This window comes from Mustelus asterias, chromosome 11 (genome assembly GCF_964213995.1).
Source record: "Mustelus asterias chromosome 11, sMusAst1.hap1.1, whole genome shotgun sequence".
NCBI classification, from domain to species: Eukaryota; Metazoa; Chordata; class Chondrichthyes; order Carcharhiniformes; family Triakidae; genus Mustelus; species Mustelus asterias.
Window position 1 is genome coordinate 3,496,695 of NC_135811.1, and position 24,845 is coordinate 3,521,539.

The following is a 24,845-nucleotide window of genomic DNA, read 5'->3' on the forward strand; positions in this document are numbered from 1 at the left end:
AGTGCCGCACTGTCAGAGGAGCAGTATTGAGTAAGTGCTGCACTGCATTGTCAGAGAGGTAGTACTGAGGGAGTGTTATGTTTGATCTGAGACATTAAACTAAGGCCGCATATGTCCTGTTCAGTGGATATGAAAGATCCCATTGCCACTGTTTAGAAGAAGAGTGGACAACTTCTCGGGATGCTGAGCACTTTTTATCAACAAACATCACTAAAACAGATTCCTTGGTCAAGGTGGTTTTGCTGTTTGTGCGATCTTGCTGCAGGGGCAAATTGGCTTCTGTATTTCCTACATCTCAACACTTCCTGTACTTTTAAACATACTTCATTTAACGGTGAAGCATTTTTGATTGTCCTAATGTTGTGAAAGGTGCTATAGAAATACAAGTCTTTCTTACACATTTACAAACGGAACCTGTGAGGAGTGTTGGGAGAAGGCTGTGACTAAATGTGGTGTGTTGATGGAATATTCACTCCTTTCACTGACTGTTCTCCGTCGTGTCTCCCTAGTTGTCTGAAGATGAAGGTGGAAATGGTGCTGAAGATGATGGAGTCTCCGAACAAGACCTGCAAGCGCTGATCACTGGGGACAGCCATTCTCCCAGTCTGTCTCGTCCACGTGAGCCCACCATCAGTGGCAAGTGGGTGTGTGCCCAATCATCTGACAGTAAAAAGCAAAACTACAACAAAGCCATCACAGACAAGCTGGAGATGCTGGCGGCTGCATATACACATCAAGGTGACAAGTGGAGAGCGCTGGGATATGCCAAGGCCATTAACGCCTTGAAAAGTTACCAGAAGCCAGTGTCTTCCTTTCAGGTAAAATCTCTGCCTTTTCCTTCCTCTTCCCTTCCCAAGTGGAGGAGCCTCCATTTGCAGTGCACACTGAGGGTAGGTCTAACCTGACCTTCCCTACCCACCAGGAAATTGACAGCATCCAGTGTTTTGCACTTTTCCAGATTTTACCCTCCATTGATCTCATGTGAAAATGAGTTGAATTGTCCCGGATTTGCTTTTTGACTGATTCCCTCTTGGTGCTAGTGTCCGCCTCAACCCCTGGCCTCTGGCATTGCCCAAGGGTCAAAGTGCCATGCCCAGGGGGCATCTTGGCACTGCCTGCCAGGCATTGGGCAGTGCCAAGGATGGGGCCTAATGGGGGGGGTAGGGTCTCTGTGGGGGAGGTCGGTGGGGGGGTGGGGAGTAGGTCGATGCTGGCCCGGACATGTAAGCCAGCGATCAAACGGGCCAGCGATCAGGAGGCCAGCGATCAGGAGGCCAGCGATCAGGAGGCCAGCAGTGTGGGGCTACTGCCCATGCACCGATCCCGGCACTAGCAGATTGGCGTATGCGCAGTGGCCCACTCAGCACTGTGTTGCCGGCCTCTCCAGCAGGAGTTGGCCCTGCCCCTGCATTTTTACGAGATTTAAGCTAGGGCTCTCTGCAGTGCACAGAGTGTGGGAGATTCATTTCGAAACTCCTGCTGAAAAAAACCAGCGTGATTTACTCCAGTTTTTACACAAAATTGACGCTTAGAATTTTTTTGAAAGACCTCTATATTCCATGCACCCCCTATATTCTGCACACTCCCCTTTTCTTCTCTCCTATGTACTCTATGTACGGTATGCTTTGTCTGTATAGCGCACAAGAAACAATACTTTTCACTGTATACCAATGCATGTGACAATAATAAATCAAATCAAATCAAAAAACATCCACATGTGACCTTGATGTAACAAAATTCAGAACACACATGGATGGAAAATGTTAAGAGCGAGCATCGCTGGGGGTGTATGTATATAAATCATTAAATCATTGCAAGGCAGGTCGAGAAAGTATACGGGATCCTGGTTTTATTAATAGGGGCATAAAGTAAGCAAGCAAGGAAGTTTTGATAAATTTGTCAGCCTCAGCGGGGTATTGTGTCCAGTTCTGGACACCACACTTGTGAAAGTATTAAAGAAGGCTCAGAAAAGATTCACGAGATGGTCCTTCAGTTACATGGACAGATTGGAAAAGCTGGGACTCTTTTTCCTGGATAAGTGAAGGTTTAAAGAAATTTAATAGAGGTGTTCAAAATTATGAGGGGTCTGGACAGAGTGGACAGGGAGAAACTGTTCCCATTGGTGGAAGGGTGGAGAAGCAGAGCGTGTCAACTTGAGGGGAATGAAGCAACTGTATCATGAGGAGAAACCTTTATACGCAGCAAGTAGTTAGGATCTGGAATGCACTGTCTGAGAGTGTGGTGGAGACAGATTCACACAGTGAGTGGTTAGGATGTGGAATGTACTGTCCGAGAGTGTGGTGGAGACAGATTCACACAGTGAGTGGTTAGGATGTGGAATGTACTGTCCGAGAGTGTGGTGGAGACAGATTCACACAGTGAGTGGTTAGGATCTGGAATGTACTGTCCGAGAGTGTGGTGGAGACAGATTCACACAGTGAGTGGTTAGGATCTGGAATGCACTGTCTGAGAGTGTGATGGAGACAGATTCACGCAGTGAGTGGTTAGGATCTGGAATGCACTGTCTGAGAGTGTGATGGAGACAGATTCACGCAGTGAGTGGTTAGGATCGGGAATGTACTGTCTGAGAGTGTGATGGAGACAGATTCACACAGCGAGTGGTTAGGATCTGGAATGCACTGTCTGAGAGTGTGATGGAGACAGATTCACGCAGTGAGTGGTTAGGATCTGGAATGTACTGTCTGAGAGTGGTGGAGGCAAGTTTTCAAAAGGGAATTTGATAATTATCTGAAGAGGAAAGATTTGCAGGGCTACAGGGAAAAGACAGGGGAGTGGCACTAGGTGAATTACTCTTGCAGAGAGCCAGTACGGGCATAATGGGCTGAATGGCTTCCTGTGCTGTAACTATTCTGTAACTCTGTGTTACAACTGAATCTGCTACTACTGCCCTTTCAGATAGCTCATTTCAGATTACAACACCTTGCTATGTTAAAAACATCCTTCTTAACCCCCACTCCCTTCCACTCCCCAGTTATTTTGCTAATTTTCTTAAATCCATATCCTTTGGCTTCTGACCTTGCTGCCAGCGGAAACAGTTTCTCCCAATCTGCTCTGTCAAAACCCTTCAACACCTCCATTAACCCTAACCTTCTCTGCTCTAAGGAGAACAGAGGCGATGGAGTACTGGTAATGTGATTGAGCTAGTAATCCAGGTACCCAGACTAATGACAAAGCCTGGGTTTGACAAAGCTTTGACAAAGGGTCATCTGGACTCGAAACGTCAGCTCTTTTCTCTCCTTACAGATGCTGCCAGACCTGCTGAGATTTTCCAGCATTTTCTCTTTTGGTTTCAGATTCCAGCATCCGCAGTAATTTGCTTTTACCCAGACTAATGCTGTGGAGACACAGGGTCAAACCCCACCATGACAACTAGTCAAATTTAAATTCAATTCATAAATCTGGAACCAAAAGTTAGTCTAAGCTTGTCGATTATCATAAAATCCCAACACGTTCACAAATGTTCTTTAGGGAAGGAAATGGGTAGCACAGAGGTTAGCACTGCTGCCTCACAGCTCCAGGGACCCGGGTTCGATTCTCAGCTTGGGTCACTGTCTGTGTGGAGTTTGCACGTTCTCCCCGTGTCTGCCTGGGTTTCCTCCGGGTGCTCCGGTTTCCTCCCACAGTCTGAAAGATGTGCAGGTTAGGTGGATTAGCCGTGGTAAATGTGCAAGATTACGGGAATAAGGCGGAGGGGTCGGCCTGGGTGGGATGTTCTTTCAGAGAGTCAGTGCAGCCTTGATGGACCAGATGGCCTCTTTCTTCACTGTAGGGGTTCCGTGGTTCTGTGGTGGTGAGGGAACCAACATGAGGGAAAAATCTACTTTACCTTGTCCTTACCATTTTACCTGTCACAGGTGCCTCTGTCCAAAAGACTACTGATCTGAATGACCGCTGCATTGTCCTTGTGGGGATAAAGAACCACCTTCACATTGAGGATCTTGTTGTGTGGTACTAAATGGAATAGATTTCAAACACATCTAGTGACTCAAAACTAGGCATCCATGAGGCCCTGTGGACCATCAGCAGCAACTTTCCAAGGGTTACCATTGACCAGAATTCAACTGGACTAGCCATATAAATGCTGTAGTTACAATAGCAGGTCAGAGGCTAGGAATCCTACATCAAGTGACTCATCTCCTGACTTCCCAAAGTCTGTCCACCATTTAAAAGGCACAAACCAGGAGTGTGATGGAGTACTCCCCACTTGCTTGGGTGAGTGCAGTTCCAACAACACTCAACCAGCTGGATATTGTCCAGGACAAAGCAGCCTGCATTATTGTCACTCCCTTCATCACTGACGCACAATGGCCGTAGTGTGTACCATCTACAAGATGCACTGCTGGAACTCACCAAGGTTCCTTAGACAGCACCTTCCAAACCCAGGCCACCACACCTAGAAGGACAAGGGCAGTTGACAAATGGGAACACCACCACCTGCAACTTCCCCTCCAAGCCACACACTATCCTGACTTGGAAATATATCATTGTTCCTTCACTGTTGCTGGGTTAAAATCCTGGCACTCCTCCCTAACTGCACTGTGGGTGTACCTACTCACCTGGACTGCGGTGGTTGAAGAAGGCAGCTCACCACCACCTTTTCAAGGGCAATTATGGATGGGCAATAACTGCTGGTCCAGCCCACATTCCTGAACAAATGCTTAAAACAATCCCGTTTCTCCAATCTGTCCACATAACTGAAGTCCCTTGTCCCTGGTATCATTCTAGTAAATCTCCTCACACCCTCCACAAGGCTGACAACCTTCCTGAAGAATGCTGCCCAGAATTTGCCACGATCCTCTAGCTGGGGCCCAACCAGTGTTGTATAAAGACTTAGCATAATTTCTTAATTTTGTACACAATGTAAAAAGTCCAGGATTCTGTTTGCGGTTTTCAAACCTGAAAGACTTGGTTTGATTTGTGTGTGTGTGTGTGTGTGTGTGAACTTACTGTGGAGCCTGGTTTCCCCTTTGCCTTTCACAGGAAGCCTGCAAGATCCCTGGCATCGGAAAAGGCATGGCTGAAAAAATCAGAGAGATACTAGAAAGCGGGCACTTGCGCAGGCTGGACTACATCAGTGAAAGCGTGCCAGTGCTGGAGATCTTCTCCAACATCTGGGGAGCTGGTGTGAAGACAGCCCAGATGTGGTACCAACAGGTGGGATGCAGGTTGTGCAGCGTGGTATATTCTTTGAGCAGGTGCTTGAATTTACTGTTGTTGCCCTCGTGGTCTCCTGTACCTGGTTTGACAAAGTTACAGTTGGCAAATTACAGAAAGCCATTTCCATGCTATTCCAAAACCTGGCATTTCTATACTACCCGGTCATAACATCACACAGTGCTTCACACAGTATAGATTGCTTTGAAATGAAATTATTGTAATGTCAGTATATATAGAGCTCCCTTTCTGAGGGGGAGCGTTGTCTGGGAGTCCTGGAGCTTTCCAGTTTCAGTGACAATTTTGTGCACTCCTACAAGCCTTTGGTTTTGTTGGAAAACATTGCTGATGTGTCACTCTGTGGCATGAAGTGATCGGGTTAGATTCTAATGATCACATTTGTTGATGAGATTTAAATAATTCCACCCCTTTGCCGGTAATCTGTTCAATGTACTCACTCTTCTGATACAAAGAAAGAAGTCTTATAATAGTTCTGTACATTGCATTGTGAAACTTTAGCCCTTTGACATGTTTTACAGGGATTCAGAACCTTGGATGACATTCGCATAAAAGCTAGTCTCACTAAGCAGCAGACCATTGGCCTCAAACACTACCACGATTTCCTGGACCGAATGTCCAGGGATGAGGCTGCAGAGATTGAAAAAACTGTGAGTACTTTGTGCTTCTGTTTACAAGATGTGGGCATCCTCTGGAGAGAATCATTCGACCTGTCTGCCCTGTGCCCTCTCTCTGAGAGAGTGCAACCTCTGATACTCCCCACTCTTATTGTGGAAAGATTGCATTTGCTATGTTTGGGAATACGTGGACAGGATTAACTGGGATTTGGGGATGTGGGGTCAGGATTTAGTGCTGTGGGATTGGGATCTGTGGGTGCGGGTATAGGATTTGATGATCATAGAATCATACAGCACAGAAGAGGCCCTTCGGCCCATCGAGTCTGCACCGACACATTAGAAAGACCTGAACTACCACCTAATCTGCCAGCACTTGGCTCATAGCCCTGGATGTTATGATGCGCCAAGTGCTCATCCAGATACTTTTTAAAGGATGTGAGGCAACTGCCTCCACCACCCACCCAGGCAGAACATTCCACACCCTCACCACCTTCAGGGTAAAAATGTTTTTTCTCACATCCCCCCCAAACTTCCTGTCCCTCACCTTGAACCTATGTCCCCTTGTGACTGACCCTTGAACTAAGGGGAACAGCTGCTCCTTATCCACTCTGTCCATGCTCCTCGTAATCTTGTACACCTCGATCAGGTCAGCCCTCCGTCTCCTCTGCTGCAACGAAAACAACTCAAGCCTATCCAACCTCTCTTCATAACTTAAACTTTCCATCCCAGGCAGCATCTTGGTGAATCTCCTCTGCACCCTCTCCAGTGCAATCACATCCTTCCTATAATGTGGCGACCAGAACTGCACACAGTGCTCCAGCTGTGTGCATGTATGATGGGATTTGGGAATGCAGGGTGGGATTTGAGGATGTCATGCAGCATCAAGCTCTCTATCTTGTTTAACTTGGTATTCCCTACATCCACCGCACTGGCTTCAATTTCATTGCTAATGTTTGACCAATGGAACACTTCTCTTGCCTTCCTCGAAGTCGACTCAATTCCTTATTGGCCTGCATGGATGCACTTTAACATCTCTCCTCTCATCCCCAGAGGGATGATGACTCTGTTTCCTTTTGTATAAGATGCCATCTTGGGCTGTCAATGCACCTTGAAATGCCCAAAATGTTCATGTGACCACAGGGTGTCCTTAGTACTCTCAGGCTATCCTCTCATCATCACTTTTACAGCACTTGGAGAGTTGTACTTGCTTAGATAGTTGCAGTGATGTGAGCAAGGTGCTTCTCTGTCAGATTCAATCGCTGCAATTCTACCGCCCCCGCCTGCCACGGATTCGGAGTGGGTGAGGGGCGGACAACGGAAATGTCCGTTGACCTCGGTGGGAATTTCCGGTCTCGCTCGAGTGAAGCTGTAAAATCCCACCCCATGTCTCCGCTGGGTTCCAGATCATGTTGAGTTGCTGCTTCACATTGGATCTGGAAGGTCTCACGTTCTGTTTTAGCTGTCCCACTTTCTTCATTAGGAACACTGCTCTCGACACAAGGTCAGCGATGTACATCTGTTTCCCTCAGATGTCACGTCCAAATGACATCTCAGCAAATGAAGTAATATTCTCTGCAGACGCTTTGGAGCTGATAGTAACAGTTGTCCTTGCTGCATTTAGTTTGACCTGTCTCTCTGGGGTCACACTGCAAGATGACTTCATCATTAATGTCATAGTATTTGAGCAATGGCGTTGTAGTCAACACTAGTTGTTTGATTTTAGTGAATGCTGCTTCTTATTCTGTTGCCCAATACCACCTTATATCCTTCACAGTGAATTTGCGGAATGGGTCACACTCAACAACAAATTAGGCAAAGATTTTGCTAAATAGTTCACAAATCCAACAAATCATTGCACTACTTTCACATCCGTTGATCACTGCTATAGCTCTCACCTTGTCAGGACCTGGGCTTTCTCTGTCAGTATATGATCTGTGCGCTTAAGTTCAGGCATCTTAAGTTGCAATTCTTTCTTATTCAGCTTCAGATTCACTTGACGCGTTCCCTATAGCAGCTGTATTAAATTCTCATTGTGATCAGCTATGGCTTCTTTCAATGTGTCTCCACATCCACAGACTAGTGGATCATCCACTCTGGCTTCCACCCCAGGAAGATCACTGACTATCTTGTGCTGTCTGTGGACTGGTGGAAATGTCAAACAGCATAAACAATCATCTGAATCTCCCAAACAGCATCCAGAATGTAATTACAGTTTCAATTTCAGTAACAAAGAACAATACAGCACAGGAACAGGCCCTTCGGCCCTCCAAGCCTGCGCCGCTCATGTGCCCAACTGGACCATTTGTTTGTATCCCTCTATTCCCAGTCTGTTCATGTGGCTATCTAGATAAGTCTTAAACGATCCCAGCGTGTCCGCCTCAATCACCTTCACATCAGGGTAGTAAAGATCTTTGCCTTGGCAAGTTGTGGCAAAACTCCTTTGATGGTTGGCACAGGGCGGTGAGATCTCTTCAGTGCTTTATTTAGATCCTTTGGGTTGAAGCATCCTCTCCAGGTTGTTTCCCAGCGACCAATCTGATAATCCACTCTGTAGGAGTTGTCTCTTTCTTGACAACTCCCTATTTTTCCAGCTCTTCTATCTTGTTTTTGAGGTTTGACTTCAGGGCTCTGGAACTCTTCTCAGCAGATGCTGAATTGGTCTAACACTCCTATCTACTTCCAGATGATATTCTCCAGGTGGATATCCATGCCCTATGAACACTTTGATTTGATTTGATTTATTATTGTCACATGTTAGTATACAGTTTCTTGCACACTATACAAAGCATACCGTTCATAGAGAAGGAAAGGAGAGAGTTCAGAATGTAGTGTTACAGTTATAGCTAAGGTGTAGAGAAAGATCAACTTAATGCAAGGTAGGTCCATTCAAAAGTCTGACAGCAGCAGGGAAGAAGCTGTCTTGAGTCGGTCGGTACATGACTTCAGACTTTTGTATCTTTTTCCCGACCGAAGAAGGTGGAAGAGAAATATGTCTAGGGGGCATGGGGTCCTTAATTATGCTGCCTGCTTTTCCGAGGCAGTGGTAAGTGTAGACAGATGGGAGGCTGGTTTGCGTGATGGATTGGGCTACATTCACAACCTTTTGTAATTCCTTGCGGTCTTGGGCAGAGCAGGAGCCCATACCAAGCTGTGTTACAACCAGAAAGAATGCTTTCTGTGGTGCATCTGTAAAAGTTGGTGAAAGTCATAGCTGACATGCCAAATTTCCTTAGTCTTCTGAGGACATAGAGGCGTTGGTGGGCTTTCTTAACTATAGTGTCAGCATAGGGGGACCAGGACAGGTTGTTGGTGATCTGGACACCTAAAAACTTGAAACTGTCGACCCTTTGTACTTTGTCCCCATTGATGTAGGCAGATGCATGCCCTCCACGACGCTTCTTGAAGCTAATGACAATCTTCTTCGTTTTGTTGACATTGAGGGAAAGATTATTGTCGCACCAGTTCACCAGATTCTCCATTTCATTCCTGTCCTCTGTCTCGTCATTGTTTGAGGTCCGATCCACTACGGTGGTGTCATCAGCAAACTTGAAAATCGAATTGGAGGGGAATTTGGCCACACAGTCTTAGGTGTATAAGAAGTACAGTAGGGGGCTGAGAACACAGCCTTGTGGGGCACCGGTGTTGAGGATGATCGTGGAGGAGGTGTTGTTGCCTATCCTTGCTGATTGTGGTCTGTGGGTTAGGAAGTTCGGGATCCAGTCACAGAGGGAGGAGCCAAGGCCCAGGCCACGGAGTTTGGAGATGAGTTTCATAGGAAAAATGGTGTTGAAGACTGAGCTGTAGTCAATAAATAGGAGTCTGACATAGGTGTCTTTGTTATCTAGGTGTTCTAGGGGGTTGAGTGTAGGGCCAGGGAGATGGCATCTGCTGTAGACCTGTTGCGGCGGTAAGCAAACTGTAGTGGATCCAGGCAATCTAGGAGGCTGGAATTGATGCGTGCCATGACTAACCTTTCGAAACACAACTTTGTACACCTCTAGGATCTGTTCACTGGTCAATGATTTTGTGTGCTGTGACACATTGTAAATCTCTGGCACATTTAAGGTTACCAGTCTAAGCTTTAAACTTGCTCTCGCTGAGATGAGTGGTATATAAGCTACAATTCTCATCAACTTTTACAGATGCACCATAGAAAGCATTCTTTCTGGTTGTATCACAGCTTGGTATGGGCTCCTGCTCTGCCGAAGACTGCAAGAAACTACAAAAGGTCATGAATGTAGCCCAATCCATCACGCAAACCAGCCTCCCATCCGTTGACTCTGTCTACACTTCCCACTGCCTCGGGGAGTGGGAATTGAATAATCGAGGACCCCACTCACCCCGGACATTCTCTCTTCCACCTTCTTCCATCGGGAAAAAGATACAAAAGTTTGAGGTCATGTACCGGACAACTCAAGAACAGCTTCTTCCCTGCTGCTGTCAGACTTTTGAATGGACCTACCTTGCATTAAGTTGATCTTACTCTACACCCTAGCTATGACTGTAACACTACATTCTGCACTCTCTCATTTCTTTCTCTATGAACGGTATGCTTTGCCTGTATAGCGTGCAAGAAACAATATTTTTCACGTATGTTAATATAAGTGACAATAATAACTCAAATCAAATCAAAAATCTTTGGATTGCATTACTCCAGTGGCCATCTGTATAGACTGATTTTGCTTCCTGATAGCCAAATACTTGTGTGCGAAATGATTTGGCTTCTTGCAGTTAAAACGCTGCTTTCCCCACACTGGATAATCCTCCTTTTCCTTTGCGTGATGTCCTCCACAGTATTTACATCCTTCCCTTTGTCTGTGATTGTTCTGCTCTTTTGGCCTGGAATGTCTCTCAGCATAATAAGAACATAAGAACTAGGAGCAGAAGTGGGCCATCTGGTCCCTCGAGCCTGCTCCGCCATTCAATAAGATCATGGCTGATCTTTTCGTGGACTCAGCTCCACTTACCCGCCGCTCACCATAACCCTTAATTCCTTTACTGTTCAAAAATGTATCTATCCTTGCCTTAAAAACGTTCAATGAGGTAGCCTCAACTGCTTCACTGGGCAGGGAATTCCACAGATTCACAACTCTTTGGATGAAGAAGTTCCTCCTCAATTCAGTCCTACATCTGCTTCCCCTTATTTTGAGGCTATGCCCCCCAGTTCTAGTTTCACCCGCCACTGGAAACAACTTCCCTGCTTCTATCTTATTTATTCCCTTCATAATCTTATATGGCTTCCTGCAGTTAAAACGCTGCTTTCTATAAGATCTCCCCTCATTCTTCTGAATTCCAATGAGTATAGCCCCAGTCTACTCAGTCTCTCCTCATAAGCCAGCCCTCTCAACTCCGGAATCAATCTAGTGAATCTCCTCTGCACCCCCTCCAGTGCCAGTATATCCTTTCTCAACTAAGGAGACCAAAACTGTACACAGTACTTCAGGTGTGGCCTGACCAGCACCTTATAGAGTGCAACATGACCTCGCTGTTTTTAAACTCCATCCCTCTCGTAATGAAGGACAAAATTCCATTTGCCTTCTTAATTACCTGCTGCACCTGCAAACCAACTCCTTGTGATTCCTGCACAAGGACACCCAGGTCCCTCTGCACAGCAGCATGCTGCAATTTTTTACCATTTAAATAATAGTCCATTTTGCTGTTATTCCAACTAAAATGAATGACCTCACATTTACCAACATTGTACTCCATCTGCCAGACCCTCGCCCACTCACTTAGACTATCTATATCCCTTTGCAGACTTTCAGCGACCTTTGCACACTTTGCTCTGCCACTCATCTTACACTTGGTCCCCAACTCCAAATCATCTATGTAAATCGTAAACAATTGCGGTCCCAACACTGATCCCTGAGGCACACCACTAGTCACTGATCGCCAACCAGAAAAACACCCATTTACCCCCACTCTTTGCTTTCTGTTAGTTAACCAATCCTCTATCCATGCTAATACATTACCCGTAATACCGTGCACCTTTATCTTCTGTAGCAGTCTTTGGTGCGGCACCTTGTCAAATGCCTTCTGGAAATCCAGATACGCCACAACCACAGGTTCCCCATTGTCCACTGCACATGTAATGTTCTCAAAGAATTCCACCAAATTAGTCAAACATGACCTGCCCTTCATGAACCCATGCTGCATCTTACCAATGGGACAATTTATATCCAGATGTCTCGCTATTGCTTCCTTGATGATAGATTCAAGCATTTTCCCTACTCCAGAGGTTAAGCTAACCGGCCTATAGTTACCCGCCTTTTGTCTACCTCCTTTTTTAAACAGTGGCGTCACATTTGTTGTTTTCCAATCTGTGGGAACCACCCCAGAGTCCAGCGAATTTTGGTAAATTACCACTAGTGCATTTGCTATTTCTCCCGCCATCTCTTTTAGTACCCTGGGATGCATCCCATCAGGGCCATGAGTCTTGTCTACCTTTAACACCATTAACTTGCCCAACACTACCTCTTTCATGACAATGATAGTTTCTAGGTCCTCACCTGCCATAGCCTTCCTGTTATTTGTGTCTTCCACTGTGAAGACCGACACAAAATACCTGTTCAATGCCTCAGCCATTTTCTCATTTCCAGTTATTAAATCCCCCTTCTCATCCTCCAAAGGACCAATGTTTACTTTAGCCACTCTTTTTCATTTTGTATGTAGAAACTTTTGCTATCTGTTTTTATATTCTGAGCTAGTTTACTCTCATAATCCATCTTACTTTTCTTTATAGCTTTTTTCGTGGCTTTCTGCTGACCTTTAAAGATTTCCCAATCCTCTAGGTTCCCACTAATCTTTGCCACTTTGTATGCATTTTCTTTCAGTTTGATATCCTCCTTTATTTCCTTAGATATCCATGGTTGATTATCTCTTTTTCTACAGTCCATCCTTATCACTGGTATATACTTTTGCTGAGCACTGTGAAAGATCGCTTTGAAAGTCCTCCACTGTTCCTCAACTGTCCCACCATAAAGTTTTTGCTCCCAGTCTACCTTAGCCAACTCCTCCCTCATTCCATTGTAGTCTCCTTTGTTTAAGCACAAGACACTGGTATTGGATTTTACCTTCTCACACTCCATCTGTATTTTAAATTCAACCGTACTGTGATCGCTCCTTCTGAGAGGATCCCTAACTGCAAGATCATTAATTTTTCGTGTCTCATTACACAAGACCAGATCTAGGATAGCTTGCTCCCTTGTCGGTTCCATTACATACTGTTCAAGGAAGCTATCGCGGATACATTGTATGAACTCCTCCTCAAGGCTGCTTTGACCAATTGATATGTAGATTAAAATCCCCCATGATAATTGTTGTACCATTTTTACATGCATCAGTTACTTCTTTGTTTATTTCTCGCCCCACCATGATGTCATTATTTGGTGGCCTATAGACTACGCCTATCAGTGACTTTTTCTCCTTACTATTTCTAATTTCCACCCAAATGGATTCAACCTTTTTGTAATGTATCTCCTGGTCTCTTCTGCCATGCATGTGCTCTAGCTAATGTTTTCCAACCTCCGTGTTTCTGCACACATCTATTGCTTTCTTGGAAGTAAGTTGCTCTTTTCGTAGACAGGCTCGCACAGTTGGACCTCTCATGCCTAATTCTATCTTTAATGAGATCATCTTTTAATTGCCCAAATTCACAGAATTCTTCGAGCTGTTTACGACATTTGCATATTGATCAATGGATTCTTTATCACTTTGAGATTTAATGTTGAATACATAGCATTCATAAGTTACATTCACTTAGGATTTAAAGTGTGCCTTTCAAAATCTCCACAGTCTGTATTTTCTGTTATTGGATAGACTTAAGGTGGAATAAAATTTGTAGCCGTTTCTCTCCAGCAGTGTTAAAAGTGTTGCTACTCATAGCAGCTCTGGCTTGTTAATTAAACCTGTTGCAAGTGAAACAAGAAACCATTCCTGCTGCATATCTCCTTTCATTTCAACTGGAGCCGATAGTAGGAAATTTACAGCCATTTTTGGTTCACCCTGTATTTTACTTGCAGCCTTCAGCTGCCTAGGCCCCAAGCTCTGGAATTCCCTCCCTAAACTGCTCCATTCTCTACCTCACTCTCCTCCTCCAGACATTCCTTCAAACCTTTCTCTTTGACCAAGCATTTGGCCATCTGTCCAAATCTTTATTTCTGGCTCAGTGTCAAATGTTGTTTGATACTATCTCTGTGAAGTCTCTAGGGACCTGTTGCTGGGTTAGGGTGCTATACAAGTTCAAATTGATGTTGTTAAAGTGTAGTCACTGTTGCAGCGTAGGCAAATGTACCAATTCCTGCTTCAGAACCAGTGATGCAAGAGCAGCTCAGAATCCCAGGGTTTTAATTGAAATTGGGAGGGAACTTGGGAGTATTTTGCACAAAAAAAGCAATAAAGGAATCTTGTTTACACGGTTAAAAGCTGTGCTGTAATAGAGATCTACACTCCCCCACATGCACAGCTGTCCCCAACAGTTGTCACAGGAACAGTGAGCAGCTCACGCCCGCCACGGAGTGTCAAACCCGAGGAATGTGACGCGGTGGGAGAGGGAAGAGGTGCGGTTTGTCATTCCCACTTCATTGTGGTGAATAAAGAGGGAATGGCCTTCCTATCCCGGATTGGAGGAGCTAACAGCAGCTTCAGATCACAAATCAATCAGGACCCAACAGTTGTCACTCCGAGGGGAGCAAAGCCCATTGTTGAGTGAAAGTGTAACTCACAGCGATGACTGACACCCTATTGAGGCTATAAGGAGTTGAGAAAGGGATTAACAGGATTATACCGTCTATCTGTGTGTCAAACGGATTAGCTCAATTTGAGTGGAAGTGTCAAGATTCTTTCAGCTCAGCTGTCTGACAACCAGTGGCTTCACTGCAAAAACCCAGGTGTTCGGATATTCAGAATGAATATTTAGGAGCGCGATAGAGGAGGCGGCGCAAGAAATTAAAATAACCCAATCAAAGGAACAGGAGTTAATCTTCTAACGGAAGAAATAAAAATGATGAGGCAGAGGAGAGAGAGAGAGAGAGCCACAAAGATGGGAGTGGAAAAACAACTGAGAAGTAAAGAGAATCCAGTGTCGGGGCGGAGGGGGTGAGCTGGAATCCAGTGTCGGGGCGGAGGGGGTGAGCTGGAATCCAGTGTCGGGGCGGAGGGGGTGAGCTGGAATCCAGTGTCGGGGCGGAGGGGGTGAGCTGGAATCCAGTGTCGGGGCGGAGGGGGTGAGCTGGAATCCAGTGTCGGGGCGGAGGGGGTGAGCTGGAATCCAGTGTCGGGGCGGAGGGGGTGAGCTGGAATCCAGTGTCGGGGCGGAGGGGGTGAGCTGGAATCCAGTATCGGGGCGAAGGGGATGAGCTGGAATCCAGTGTCGGGGCGAAGGGGATGAGCTGGAATCCAGTATCGGGGCGGAGGGGGAGAGCTGGAATCCAGTGTTGGGGTGGAAGGGGAAAGGAGGTGAGCTGGAATCCAGTGTCAGGGCAGAGGGGGTGAGCTGGAATCCAGTATCGGGGAGGAGGAGGAGGAGAGCTGGAATCCAGTGTCGGGGCGGAGGGGGTGAGCTGGAATCCAGTGTCAGGGCAGAGGGGGAGAGCTGGAATCTAGTGTCGGGGCGGAGGGGGGAGCTGGAATCCAGTACCGGGGAGGAGGGGGAGAGCTGGGATCCAGTGTCGGGCGGAGGGGGTGAGCTGGAATCCAGTGTCGGGGCGGGGGAGAGCTGGAATTCAGTGTCGGGGCGGGGGAAGAGCTGGAATTCAGTGTCGGGGCGGGGGAAGAGCTGGAATTCAGTGTCGGGGCGGGGGGAGAGCTGGAATCCAGTGTCGGGCGGAGGGAGAGAGCTGCAATCCAGTGCTGGTCGTTATCAGTCATTTTACCTGTGTTTCAGGTGAGAGACATGGCTCACTCCATTAATCCAGCCCTGGTTGCTCTGGCTTGTGGTTCCTATCGACGTGGGAAGCCCACCTGTGGGGATGTAGACATTCTGATCACACATCCAGATGGAAAATCGCACAGAGGTGTTTTCAGTAAGATCCTGGCTGGGCTGAGGGACACAGGTGAGTGTGAACAAGCAATGTGGCAATGGGCACGGTACAGGCTTATCAGCACAGGTATCTCAGTATGCTGCACTGGAGGGGTCGTTCACAGCACCCTCAGCACGATCACGGGGGAGCAGCGCTCTCACCGTTCTTCGAGGGTTCAGGGATGATTCCTCCTCCAGATACTCCAACGCTTCATCCAGCCAAACACTTCAGTAATGAGCTCATCTTGGGTGAGATGGCAACCCAAGGCACCATCTCTCACCTCAGGTGGACATGAATGATGGACAGCTACTTTCTCAGATCCAGGGAAGTTATATTTGGCGCCCTGACCAATATTTACCCAACCAACATCACTGAAACATGTTATCTGATCATTTATCAAATTAGTGCTTGTGGGAAATTGTAGAGGGAGCTTTACTCTGTATCTAACCCCGTGCTGTATGTCCTGGGACTGTTTGATGGGGACAGTATAGAGAGAGCTTTACTCTACATCTAACTCTGTGCTGTACCTGTCCTGGAAGTGTTTGATGGAGGACAGTGTAGAGAGAGCTTTACTCTGTATCTAACCCCGTGCTGTACCTGTCCTGGGAGTGTTTGATGGGGACAGTGTAGAGGAAGTTTAACTCTGTATCTAACCCCGTGCTGTACCTGTCCTGGGAGTGTTTGATGGGGACAGTGTAGAGAGAGCTTTACTCTGTATCTAACCCCGTGCTGTACCTGTCCTGGGAGTGTTTGATGGGGACAGTGTAGAGGAAGTTTAACTCTGTATCTAACCCCGTGCTGTACCTGTCCTGGGAGTGTTTGATGGGGACAGTATAGAGAGAGCTTTACTCTGTATCTAACCCCGTGCTGTACCTGTCCTAGGAGTGTTTGATGGGGACAGTGTAGAGGAAGTTTAACTCTGTTTCTAACCCCGTGCTGTACCTGTCCTGGAAGTGTTTGATGGAGGACAGTGTAGAGAGAGCTTTACTCTGTATCTAACCCCGTGCTGTACCTGTCCTGGGAGTGTTTGATGGGAACAGTATGGAGGGAGCTTTACTTTGTATCTAACCTCGTGCTGTACCTGTCCTGGGAGTGTTTGATGGGGACAGTGTAGAGGGAGCTGTACCCTGTATCTAACCCGTGCTGTAGCTGACTCCAGACTGAGCCGTGTAGATTTGCAGAGAGATTTTGCAGTTTCTTGAGCACAGGATATTTTCTATTTGAAGTTTGATCTTGAATTTTCTGTTGAAAGGATTTCTGACTGATGATCTGGTGACTCGGGAGGACATTGGAAATCAGAAAAAATACCTGGGAGTTTGCCAGCTCCCAGGTGCTGAGCATCGTCAGCGGCGGCTCGATATCATTGTGGTGCCGTACAGCGAGTTTGCCTGCGCCCTGTTGTACTTCACCGGCTCCGCGCACTTTAACCGGTCCATGCGTGCATTGGCCAAGACAAAAGGCATGAGTCTATCGGAGCACTCACTGAACTGCCACGTCCTGAGAAAGGGGAGAGCCAAAATCAGCACCGGCGTCACAATCCCCACAACAACTGAACAAGACATCTTTGAGCAGCTGGGACTGCCGTATAGGAAGCCGTGTGAGAGAGACTGGTGACGTCCTGCTGCAGGCTGGCAGAGGCCTGTTTGCCTGTGGCTGTCGGTGCATCACCCAGTGAGGTCCTGAAACACACAGGCCAGGAACACGCCAGCTTCAACTCCTGGTCTGTGCTAAGCTGCTGCTTTGAGTGGTTTTTATGTCCTTATCATGAAACAACAGTTCACCTTTGGTGAGCTTTACAGTCTGAGAAAACAAACGGGTCTGTAGGGTAGGAACATAGGGAGGTTCTTAATCAATCACTGGGTCAGTTGTGGCTGATTTGGCCACCACTAAATGTCAGGGAAAGGGTGCAAAGAAGATGTATTGCAGATGTACTGTTTTAAGTTATGTAAAGATACCGGAGAAGCAGGTATTCTTCTCATTAGGGCCGAGAAAATTAATAGAGGAGATTTAATAGAGATGTTCAAATCATTATGGGGTTGGATAGAGTCAATCCATTTTACCCACAGACAGCTGAAAGATCAAAGATTTACAGTAATCGACAAAAAACCAAAAAGGGGGGATGAGATTTTTAATGTAGTGAGTTGTTATCTGGATTGCGCTTCCTCAATGGACGGGGAAACAGACTCAATAATAACTTTTAAAATTGTAGAGTGGAAAAAGGAGGGGGAGGTGAACTAAATGAATCTCTCTCTCAAAGAGCTGGCCAGGCATGATGGGCTAAATGGCCTCCCACGTGTTACGATTCCACGTCTCTGCTGTCTGCTTCACCTCATCCTTCTTTGCCTGTTGAATCCCTCAAAACCTGGGTGGCCTCCTGCACTCTACAGTTCAGCTTTCTCTGTGGCCCCACACAGTAACAGGGCAGGACAGGCTCACCATCCCCGCTCCGCACTCCCACCTTCAAGGAACCAACAACCCACTATCCCATGCAGATATGCAGTCAACAATTAGAAACGGGAGGAAGCCACTCAACCCCTTGAAAACCTTTCCTCTAAAAACAGGCATTAGAATCTTCTACAAATGAGTAAAAAGGAGAAGAGTAGCTAAAGTGAGATGGGAATTGATGGGAAATGAGGCAGAGACTTTGAACAAGAATTTTATGTCCATCTTCGCAGGAGAAGATCCAAAAAGCATCCCAAGAATAATGAAAAATCAAGAGGCAAAATGGGGGGAGGAACTTAGAACCATCAGTATCAGTAAAGAAAAAGTAATAGGTGCCTCCAGACTTGATGGCCTGAATCCAGGGTCTTAAAGAGGGGATAGTGGTTACATTTAATGCATTGATTTTTGTAAAATTTCTTAGATTCTCAAAAGAGGTGGATTGGAAAATCACAAATCTAAAGAGAAATCATGTTTGACATATTTATCAGAGTAGATTTAACAAACGGGTGAATAAAGGAGAACCAGTCGATGTGATATATTTGGATTTCCGAATGGCATTCCTTAAGGTACCACATAAAAGATCGCCATGCAAGAGCATAGGTGTGGGGTGGGGGGGGGGGGGGGGGGGGGGCGATATATTAGCATGGATAGAGGACCAGCTAACTAACAGAACACAGAGAGTCAGGATAGATAATTTTCAGGTGGGCAAACTAACGAGTGGAGTGTTGCTGGGGCCTTGGCTATTTACACTAATGACTTGGACGAAGGGACAGACTGTATTGTAGTCAAATTGCTGATGATACCAAGGTAGATAGGAAAGCAAGTTGCAAGGAGGATACAATGAGTGGGATTTTCCAGCCGCGCATTCAGGTGGGATTTTCTGATCCTGTTGCAGTGAATAGAGGTTTGGTGAACTGCTGAAAAATCCCAGCCAAAGAGTCTGAAAGATGAAATAATAAAAGGGAGTAATATACTGTCATGGATTGAGGATTGGTTATTGGGCAGAAAACGGAGAGTTGGGATAAAGGGATCATTCTCAGGTTGGCCGGCTGTGACTATTGGGGTACCACAAAGATCAATGCTGGGGGCTCCAGCTATTCACAGTCTATGATTTGAATGTGAGGACTGAAAGTAATATTTTCAAGTTTGCCCATGACACAAAACGTGGTGAGAATGTTGAAGTTCAAATTTTTTTATTAGTCACAAGTAGGCTTGTATTAACACTGCAATGAAGTTACTGTGAAATTCCCCTAGTCGCCACACTCCGGCGCCTGTTCGGGTCAATGCACCCTAACCAGCATGTTTTTCAGAATGTGGGGGGAAACTGGAGCACCCGGAGGAAACCCACGCAGACAACGTGCAAACTCCACACTGACAGTGACCCAAGCCGGGAATCGAACCCGGGTCCCTGGCACTGTGAAGTAGCAGTGCTAATCACTGTGCTACTGTGCCATCAATGTGAGCTGTGAGGAGAATATAAAGTGACTTCAAGGGGAGTTAGGCAGGCTGAGTGAGTGAAAGAACATGGCGGATGGAATATAGTGTGGGAAAATGTGAATTTATCTACTTTGGTAGGAAAAGCAGAACTGCTTGGATTGGAGATTGGATTGGAGAGTGTTGATGTCCCAGGTGTTCTCGTTCATGACTCACTGAAAACTATCAAGCAGGTACAACAAGCAATTAGAAAGGCAAATGGTATCTTAGCCTTTATCCCAAGAGGATTTGAGTACAGGAGTAAGGAAATCTTGCTGCAATTGTTGCGAGTTTTTGTTAGATCACACCTGGAGTACAGTGTGCAGTTTTGGTGGCCATGGAAGAAATGTAATAAAGGTTAACCAGACTAATCCCGAAACAGCAGAAGTGTCCTCTGAGGACAGGTTGAGGAGACTGAGCCGTATACTATAGTTTAGATAAATGAGAGGCCATCTCATTAAAGTGTACAAAATTCTTAACAGGGCTTGACCGGGGTGATACAGGAAGGATGTTTCCCCTGTTTGGGTGGGTCTCGAACACAGTCTCAGAATAAGAGGTAGGCTAGGAGTGAGAGGAAGAGGAATTTCTTCAATCAGAGGGTAGTGACTCTGGAGTTCTCCACCTCAGAGAGCTGTGAAGGTTCGGTCAGTGAGTGTTGTGTACAGCAGAGGCCAATAGATTACTAGATATCAGTGACATCAAAGGATACAGGGACAGTGTGGGAAGATGATGTTGGAGTATCAGATCATCAATGCTCTAGTTAAATGTAGTGAAGCAGACTCGAGGGATCGAATGGCCGATTCTTGCTCCTTATGTTCCTGAAAGTTAAGTGAACATACAAAAATTTGGCATTTAGAGTATAATGTGGGAAGAATGTGATATTATCCACTTTGACAAGAATAGAAAAGCAGAGTATTATTGAAATAGTGATAGTGCAGAATGCTATCGTGCAGAGGGATCTGGGTGCCCTTGTACATGAATCACAAGTTAGCATGCAGATACAGCAAGCAATTAGGCAGGCAAATGGAAAGTTGACTTTTATCCAAAAATGTGCGGGTTAGGTTGGTTGGCCAGGTTAAAAATTGCCCCTTAGAGTACTGGGATGCGTAGGTTAGAGGGATTAGCGGGTAAATATGTGGGGGTAGGGCCTGGGTGGGATTGTGGTCGGTGCAGACTCGATAGGCCGAATGGCCTCCTTCTGCACTGTAGGGATTCTATGATTTCTATGATTTTATTGCAAGGGGAATGGAGTATAAAAGTGAGGAAGAATTGGTACAATTGTACAGGAGATTGGTGAGACCACAACTAGGGTACTGTGGACAATTTATATCACATTGTTCTAAGGAGGGACATATTTGAATTGGAGGCAGTTCAGAGAAGATTAATCGACCGATTCCTGGGATGAACTGGTTGTCTTATGAGGAAAGGTTGGAGTTTAGACGAATGAGAAGTGATCTGATTGAAACAGATGTTGAGACTGGACAGGGTAGATGCTGGGAGGATTTTTCATCTCCTGGGGGAATCTAGAACTGGGGGCACATTTTAGAAAAAGAGGATCAGCCATTTAAGACAGAGGTGAGGAGGAATTTCCTCTCTCAAGAGGGTTGTTCATATTTGGAATTCTCTCCCACATGAGCAGTGGACTCAGTCATGAAAAATATTTAAGGCTGAGGTAGATATGTTTTGATTGACAAGGGAGTCAAGGGCTTTGGGGACAGATAAGAAAGTGAAATTAAGGCACATTAGATCAACCAGCATCTTATTGATTGGCAGAGCAAACTCCAGAGGCCAAATAGGCCAACTCCTGTTTCTTTTGTTCTTATGAACTTGTTCTGTCATTCACTTAGATCGAGTGATCTGTATCTTAACTCCATTTACCCACCTTGGTTCCATATCCTTAAACATCCTCACCCAACAATAATCTTTCATCGTCAATTCTGAAAGCTCCAAGTGACCCCCAGTCTCAAGAGCCTTTTTTGGGGGAAGAGAGTTCCACTAGTTTTTGTTTGAAGTGCTTCCCGACATCACCCCTAAACAGCCTAGCTCTAATTTTAAGGGTATGCTCCTTTTTTCTGGACTTGCCCACGAGAGAAAGCAGTTTCTTTCCATCCACCACTTCTAATCATCAGAAATACCATGAAAGGATATGACCCCCATCAATACTGAGGTGCATTTTAAGAAGTTGCTGTATTAAGTGAACCTTCCTCAGTCTTCCTTTGGGTCTGACTGAGAAAGAGCTGCACTAAATGTAGATCAACTTTACCCAGAACAGCTGATGTTCAGTTGAAGCTGAAACGAGATGTGTTGCCACCTTGTGGTCAGAAATAAACCATGACCATTGCCTGTTTAAAGAGGGATCCGAAAGCTCGTGATACCAGATAAACCCGTTGGACTGTAACCTGGTGTTGTGAGACTTCTTAATGTTTAAAGAGGGAAATAGGTCACTGACAAACATTTGGAAACTGATCTTTATTTGGTGGGTGCATAACTGGAAAACCAGGAAGGCCAATGTTCAGACGATACAGTCAGCCCTGAGGAACATTAGAAATCAAATAGGATCCTTCTGACACTGTACAGTACACCTCTGATGGAAAAGTGTGTGGACATTAATTAAAGGCAATATCATGCTCAGCTATGATGCCCTCCACAGTAAAATAACCTGCTTGGGGGAGGGAGGGTACCCATCACCTGAGTGATCCTATATCAGTCGGAGTTGTTGTGTCAGGCAAACGAGTAAATAGCAGGTACACATTGTTTTCACACACTGCCCACAGTATCTGCTTTGATTTGGGGGCAGCACAGTGGTTAGCACTGCTGCTTCATAGCGCTGGCGACCTGCGTTTGATTCCCAGCTTGGGTCACTGTGTGTGGAGTTTGCACATTCTCCCCATGTCTGCGTGGGTTTCCTCTGGGTGCTCCGGTTTCCTTCCACACTCCAAAGATGTGCGGGTTAGGTGGGTTGACCATGCTAAATTGCCTCTTAGAGTCAGGGGACTAGCTAGGGTAAATGCATGGGGTTATGGGGATAGGGCTTGGGTGGGATTGTGGTCGGTGCAGACTGGATGGGCTGAATGGCCTCCTTCTGCACTGTAGGATTCTATGATTCTGTAACTTCCCCAGCATCTTAATTCTTTCCAGATCTGTGGATGAACACAGAAAAAAGTCATTCTTGAGCAAGATGTGATGACTAAATTTATATTTATTTGTGACTTCAGTGTACCTATGTGTTGAATAAAATCAGGTTACAGCAAGTGAATGACAGGGTAATTCCACTTCACGCCTTGTGTCGGATGTAGTTTAGCACAGTTCTCCAAATGGCTGAACAAGGGTGTAATGTTATCAGTTTACTGACATGTCAGAGTGCAATAAATAATATTAAATCTTGCATCGCTGTTGTTTCCAATGCTGCACCTGGACTGAGCCACGCTGAATCTCCAATTCCCCCATCATATTGACTAAACGGGTATGAACAGCAGGTTTCCTTCCGTAAAGGTCATCAGTAAACTAGTTGGGTTTTACAGCAATTATTTACCCTTATTGTTATATACGTAAATGACATAGATGAAAATGTGCTGGGAATATTAAGCAAGTTTGTAGATGACACCAAGATTGGTAGGGTGGTTAATAGTGAAGATGCTTGTAAGTTACAGGAGAGAGACGTGCTGGTTAGGTGGATTGGCTGTGCTAAATTCTCCCTCAGTGTACTCCGAACAGGTGCCGGCCGGAGTGTGGCGACTGGGAGATTTTCACAGTAACTTCAATGCAGTGTTAATGTAAGAATATTTGTGACACTAATAAATAATCTTTAACTTTAAGATATAGATGGGTTGGTCAGATGGGCAGAGCAGTGGCAGATGGTATTTAACCCTGATAAGTGCGAGGTGATGCACTTTGGAAGAAGAAACAAGATGAGCAAGTATTTAATGAATGGCAGGACACTGGGAAGCTCGGAGGAACAGCGGGATCATTGGGTAATTATTCATAGATTCCCAAAGTTTAGCAGAGCACATGAATAGGATAGTTAAGACATATGCAACCTTTGCTTGTATCAGTTGTGGCAAAGAGTATAAGAGCAAGGAGATTATATTCAGGTTATACAGAGCATTGCTTAGACCACAGCTGGATACCGTGTGCAGCCTGGTCACCTCACTCTTGGAAGGATGTGATAGCACGTGAGGGGATAGAGGAGATTCACCAGGATGTTGCCTGGGATGGAGCATTTGAGCTATGAGAGACTGGATAGGCTTGGATTGTTTTCTCTAGAGCAGAGAAGGCGGGGGGGGGGGGGGGACATGATTGAGGTGTTTTAAGATTATGAGGGGTATGGACAGAGTGAGTAGGGAGCAGCTGTTTCTTCTGGGTTAAGGGGTCAATCATGAGGGGGAAGTTTTCAGGTAAGGGGCAGGAGATTCAGAGGGGATTTGAGAAAGAAAAATCACTGAGGGTGGTGGGAATCTGGAATGTGTTGTCTGGGAAGGTAATGGAGGCTGGAAAACTTACAACCATTAAAAAAATATTTAGATGAACACTTGAAATATAATATGCAAGGGTATGGGATGAGTGCTAGGAAATGGGATTGGTATGCCTTTTGAGGTAGATATCGTTGGTGCAGACTCAATAGACCGAAGGGCCTTTTCTGCACTGTATGACTCCTGGTCACTTGATTTGGTTTAAGCTCAATTCAAATTCTTGTCAGGATTTCGTCCAGTTACGTAGCCTCTACACTACTGTGCCCCTTTTAGAGTTAAATTCCCTCCTCTGTGATCACCTTGCAGTTGACTGACCCTCTTTAGACAGAACGCAGTAAGCATTGTGAGACTGATGTTTATTTTCCATTGGTTACTGAACGGGTGTAACACTGGTCCACTCACCTTGCAACACATTGTCACATGGATCCATTTTTTTTCTACCTCGTGTTGGGACGTTCCTGTTGTGTTTGTGGACGTAATTTGCACTTGGGTAAGAATCAGAAACCTGGGACCCAAAGAAGGCAGAGCCACAGCTGACTGTCCACACAGCACTGGGATGTAGGACGTGACAGGGAATTGCTAACTAACACTCTGTATGTGGAAAGAAACATTGGAAACAGCTGAAATTTCTG

At 45.8% G+C, this 24,845-nt stretch overlaps 1 protein-coding gene across 1 annotated transcript in view; it reads left to right on the top strand.

The window, feature by feature from the left end:
• poll (polymerase (DNA directed), lambda) overlaps nucleotides 1-24,006 on the top strand; it is a 30,742-nt gene extending 6,736 nt beyond the window's left edge. Inside the window, exons 4-8 of the mRNA XM_078223002.1 lie at nucleotides 510-818; nucleotides 5,002-5,175; nucleotides 5,715-5,843; nucleotides 15,694-15,862; nucleotides 17,082-24,006. Of these exons, the coding sequence (XP_078079128.1) occupies nucleotides 510-818; nucleotides 5,002-5,175; nucleotides 5,715-5,843; nucleotides 15,694-15,862; nucleotides 17,082-17,443 (1,143 nt within the window). The 3' untranslated portion in view covers nucleotides 17,444-24,006. The remainder of the gene's footprint in view (nucleotides 1-509; nucleotides 819-5,001; nucleotides 5,176-5,714; nucleotides 5,844-15,693; nucleotides 15,863-17,081) is intronic.
• Nucleotides 24,007-24,845: the final 839 nt, after the last annotated feature.